General features: G+C 32.1%; 1 protein-coding gene across 1 annotated transcript in view; it reads right to left on the bottom strand.

The window, feature by feature from the left end:
• Nucleotides 1-224: 224 nt before the first annotated feature.
• CD2AP (CD2 associated protein) overlaps nt 225-5,055 on the bottom strand; it is a 102,231-nt gene continuing 97,400 nt past the window's right edge. Inside the window, exon 18 of the mRNA XM_019667536.1 lies at nt 225-1,693. Coding sequence (XP_019523081.1) covers nt 1,655-1,693 — 39 coding nt within the window. The 3' untranslated portion in view covers nt 225-1,654. The remainder of the gene's footprint in view (nt 1,694-5,055) is intronic.

The raw sequence follows: 5,055 nt of genomic DNA, 5'->3' as shown, positions 1-5,055 counted from the left end.
TGTGTTCAGTAGTGACCTCATCAGAAGAGCCTAAGGATTTTAAAGAGTTAAAATGTACATACTCAATACAATCAGGTTTCCCCAAAAGCACTAATATAAGTTGTGAATTTAACATTCAGTAATTATGTATTAGAATTTCTTATTATTTTCTACTTCAGTTCTTTTATTTGAAAGACTAACAAAATTTCATTAACACAAGATTTCAGTAGTGTAAGATCAAAACTTAAAGCAAAAATGTTGGTTTGGTGGTTTAAAATAACATAAAATGGAAGCATGATAGATGGTACTTAAAATCTGAAAATTATTTGCTACAATAAATCTTAAAATCTAAATATTTTTGCAAATGAAAAATCAAATTTCTACTTTTAATATAAAACCTCACATTTTGAGACTATAGATATAACATTTAAAATTTTTCAACTTTTTGTAAAGTGACTCTGAAGGAACTAATTTATCCATCTTGTGAAAATGAATTTTGAACATAGTCAATTACCTTTGGTTTTAAATAAGCTACAATGTTACATTTTATGATACACTAACCCTCTTTGTAAAGTTGGTTCCTAAATGACAGTCCAAAATATCTCCACCACTTAGTTTGGTCTATTACATAAATTACACATTGTAAAACCTGAGTATTTACATAATGATAACTTGTCAAAAGTATGAAACCTCACACTTAATTTTAAATTTTGAGTTTTGTTTTCCTAATATTACCATTATTAAAAATCAGAGGGAGGGGCATAAAGAATTAAGATCATGAAATGAGTGACATTTACGCCTGTAAAATAAGCAGAAAAGTACAGCAATAAGGCTGGTGTTTGCGTATTACATGTGCTGTAGTTTCTAGGCACAACACGTTAAGAATTAAACTGACATTTTTAGTTCTTTAGACCTAATGAATTTAAAATATAGCTCATATTTTCCCAAATATATTTAACAATCCAATACCTCTTAATTAAATTCTTTTTATGAATCCTATAGTGCAAGCGATATAAAATATTCTAAAGGCTGAAGAAATTATTTCATTAGTTATTACTATAAGCATGGTGAGTAATCTGGTATATAGCTAGGAAGCTCCTATATCATAACCTAGAGCATAAACAGCACTGCAAACAAACAGGCACAACAGTGTAATCCTGGGAAAGAAGCTAAAAATGAAAAAAAAATCTATATATATATATATATGTACACAAAGTTTATATCCCTTATGTATTATGTATGTATGGGAAAAGTAGTGACTATAGTTACTATAAAGCTAATTTGTCCCTCTCAAATAGTATATTTTACAGATTATTTGTAAAGATATCACCATATTTATAGTATAGATCTCTTTAAAAATAATACAAGTTTCAATAAAAAAACTATTGTGAACTTTCTTTTTATACAGATTCAGTAGTATTTTCAAGCAAACTAAAAAAAAAAGTTTGCAATCCCAGCTCATAAGAAATAAGGCCTCTTTTTTTTCCATATTGGCAAAACAAAATATATAAAAAAAAAACTCACGCTCCCCCTACTTTTCTATAGATATTATAGTTCAAATACCCATATTTCTTCATCACATCAGCATTTGTTATTTTTAAGTAACAAGTCAGTTGCAGTTTCATAGTGTTGCTTCTGAGTTCCTGTAACAATAGAAACATCAGGTCCGGCCGCTTCAAGACAGGACTGCTTTTTTCAGCTTCTCTATTTCTACCTAAAATACAAAACACAAATTGAGGAACAGATAAAATATCTTCACTTTAGTAAAGTTTCTTTATTTTATCTTATGTCATTAAGATCTGATCATACTTTCAAGTCTCCAGATGTTGGTTTCCATTCTAAAATTGAATTCACCGTGGTACGCACAGAAAATTTCCAATGGTGTAACATAAAAAAGCTTAACAGAAGAAAATGTCATAATACAAGTTCCTAAATGGCAGGTGACAACAGCAAAAAAAAACTACAGGTGTTTCAGCCAGAACAATGTTAAATAATGTGAGCATTTGAAAGAACGGTAAGAAAATCAGCCCTACAAAGAACAAGAGAGCCCTTGAAACCAAATTAAGAAATGTACACATACCAGTAATTAAACAAAGGAGGCAGTACAGAACAGTAAAAATAAAGGACCAGATTATTTTTTCATTTACAACCATGTGATATTGGTAAATCACTTAACAAATCACTTGGTCTCAATTTCCTCATCCGTAAACAGTATGTTCTAGATTAAGTTATCTTGAAAGCCCAGAAATATATTTAAGATCCAGTTAATGTGTTGGAAATATTTCTATCATTAGGCAGACTGTGAATTTCAAGAAATTCACAATTTAAAAAACTTAAGAAAATTTGGAAATTCATTAAATTTTACAATAACTAGGTATTTAATTGTGACATATTACAAACAACTAAGTTGAGACTCAAAGAGATGAAATACCATGCCAACGGTTCCATGCTAACAAGCGGCACAGAACTTTTATAGGTAAGGTCTAAGGCTCTAAAAGCCCAGTTTTTATATTCCCTTCACAATTATATAATATTTTGATCGTCTTTAACCTTTCACTGCATGTGGAAATATTAGGCCTTATGTTCTCCTGACAGCATCATCCCTCTACCCAACAGTGCATACAAGTAATATATTCTATGACTAACCTCTAAAGTTCATTATTAAATGATGAGCATTTTGCCACAATCAAAACGCAGAAATCAGTATGTTCACAAGCTCCTAAGAGATTCTCACCAATCAAGAATTGTTTGTTCATTCCAGGACATTTCCTGATATTATTCTTCAGCTAATACAATCATTAGCTAAACATTTTAGCAGCTTTGGATTGGAACAAATCTCAATCTTCAGACTAGACTGAGACAAAATCCCTCAATCTTCAGCCTAATGTGCTATTATTGTCTATATTCCAAAGATACATTCACCAACTGTACCAATTTAATGGGCAAAGATATACAGAAAATAGTAAGAAAAAACATTGGTGGAAGAGGGGGTAGGGGGTAGAAACAACCTTGTATGTAGTCAGTAATACTCTTATCAGACTGCTATTTGTCATGAACTAAGCTATCACACAAACACTTTTACTGCTAGATTCTCATCTAGCTCTTTCATGTTCATTGTTCATCTTAAGTCATTTTTATCACTCCTCAGTATAATTTAATACTACATAATGTTAACTTCAAAGTAGTTCAAAGTACCACTTTCAATCTTTGGGGAAATATAATTTCTTTAAATTTATGATCCTAAAACTCGAATGCCTGAATAAGTGTGCTTTTACAAATACAAGAGTCAAAACTTTCCCCATTAGGAAAAAAAATGTATAATATAAGTCAGCAAGAGACTAAGTAACAGCTGATTTTGCTGGGAATACTGAATCAAATGAAATTCTTCAAAAAAGAAACAATTCATTTGAGTCATTACAATTTGTATGACAAATTAAATCATATATAGAAACTTAACATTGTATTAGCTCCTCTTATATAAATTCCTTAAGGAATGAAAGAAACTTTTTTTTAATTTCTCAATTTCTACCATGGTACACACTGGATATCTAAGACCTTTTTAACATGTATCCTATAACATTTATCAATGTGACAAAAATTTATTATCTATCTAATATGTAGCACTGTGGTAGGAGCTATGGGCGAAGATGAAAACAGACATAGATCCCATCTTCAACAGTCTTACAGTCTAGAAGACGGGCAAAATAAGTAATTAGTGTAAGAGTGATAAGGTAGAAAATTATTATTTATTCATCTCCTACAAAACTAAAGGACATGCATTTGGAAGAAGACAAATTACTTTTAATGAGAAGACGACTGGTACCAACTTAGGGTGATTGAGCTAGGCCCTGAGAATCTGTAGAACTTGGGCATGAGAAGTTGCGACTAAAGAAAAAATCCAGGAAAATACAATAAGAGTAAGAATTCAGATGATTAGCTGTAAGGGACAATTAAAGATCACAAATGAGGAAAGAAAGATAAACTAGGATCAACACATAAAAAAACTTCATATGCCAAGTCCAGAAGTTTGAATTTCATTCCATAAGTAATAGCAAGTTCTTGAAAGTACTGAGCAAATAAAAGAAAGATTAATTTGAGATAAGAATGAAAGACACTTAAGCAGACTGCCCAGAAGATAAAGAGCCTGATAAAAGGACAGAAATAGTGGGAAGAACTAGATAAAGGTTAGGGTGTATGTTAACAGGACTGAAGGAGAATGAAATTAGAAGAGAATAGAAATACCATTTATGTATGACTACGAAAGCATCAACAAAAACAAAATCAGAAGAACAGGAAGGGCGGATGATAAATTTAATAGGAAACATGCTAAATCTAAGTTCACAATGGAACATCTGAGGAAACTAATAGCTAGAATAACACAGGATAGAAGCCGGGAAAAGAAGAATTAGATTTAGGTGGAAGGGATGGAAGGGATAACTTCAGCTAATCATGATACTGATGGGCCTAGGTAAGCAAAGGGTAGGAGAGTGTGAATGCACAGAAAGGGGGTCCTAGGACAGCAGTGAAGGAATACCTCATTTACATTACAAGAAAGGAAGAAGAGATAAAGAAGTTAAACACAGAAGACTGCAGGATCAAGAAAACCAAAGCAAACATTTGAAAGAGTAGCAATGATAAAAATGAAATGTTGTAGAAACTGCAGACATTGGAGCTGCCATCAGTAAACCAAAAAATGCAAGGAATTAAGGACTAAATTAAAGGTGAAGAATTAGATTGCAAATGTATGCTTTTGTTTGTTTTGCAACAAATGAACCCAAATGAAAAGACAAAACTGCAGTAGATCAAGAGGGAAGCTGGACCTTGTTTGAAAGGGGGCTTTTCTTTATTTTATGAGTAAGGAAAAAAAATGAATATTTTCATGGAAAGAAGGGAAAAAGCCAATAAAGGGTTTGATAATTGACCCAATACCTTTACATATACCGTATTTGCCGGCGTATAAGACGATTTTTTGGCCCTGAAAAATATGCCTCCAAGTGGGGGGTCATCTTATACGCCAGGTACACTTCAGATAGACTGCCCATAGTGCTTGCCCCGTGCCATAGTGGCCTCCCGATG

Source organism: Hipposideros armiger, unplaced genomic scaffold, assembly GCF_001890085.2.
Source record: "Hipposideros armiger isolate ML-2016 unplaced genomic scaffold, ASM189008v1 scaffold_499, whole genome shotgun sequence".
Classification (NCBI taxonomy): Eukaryota; Metazoa; Chordata; class Mammalia; order Chiroptera; family Hipposideridae; genus Hipposideros; species Hipposideros armiger.
This window is presented reverse-complemented; position numbering and strand designations above follow the sequence as displayed.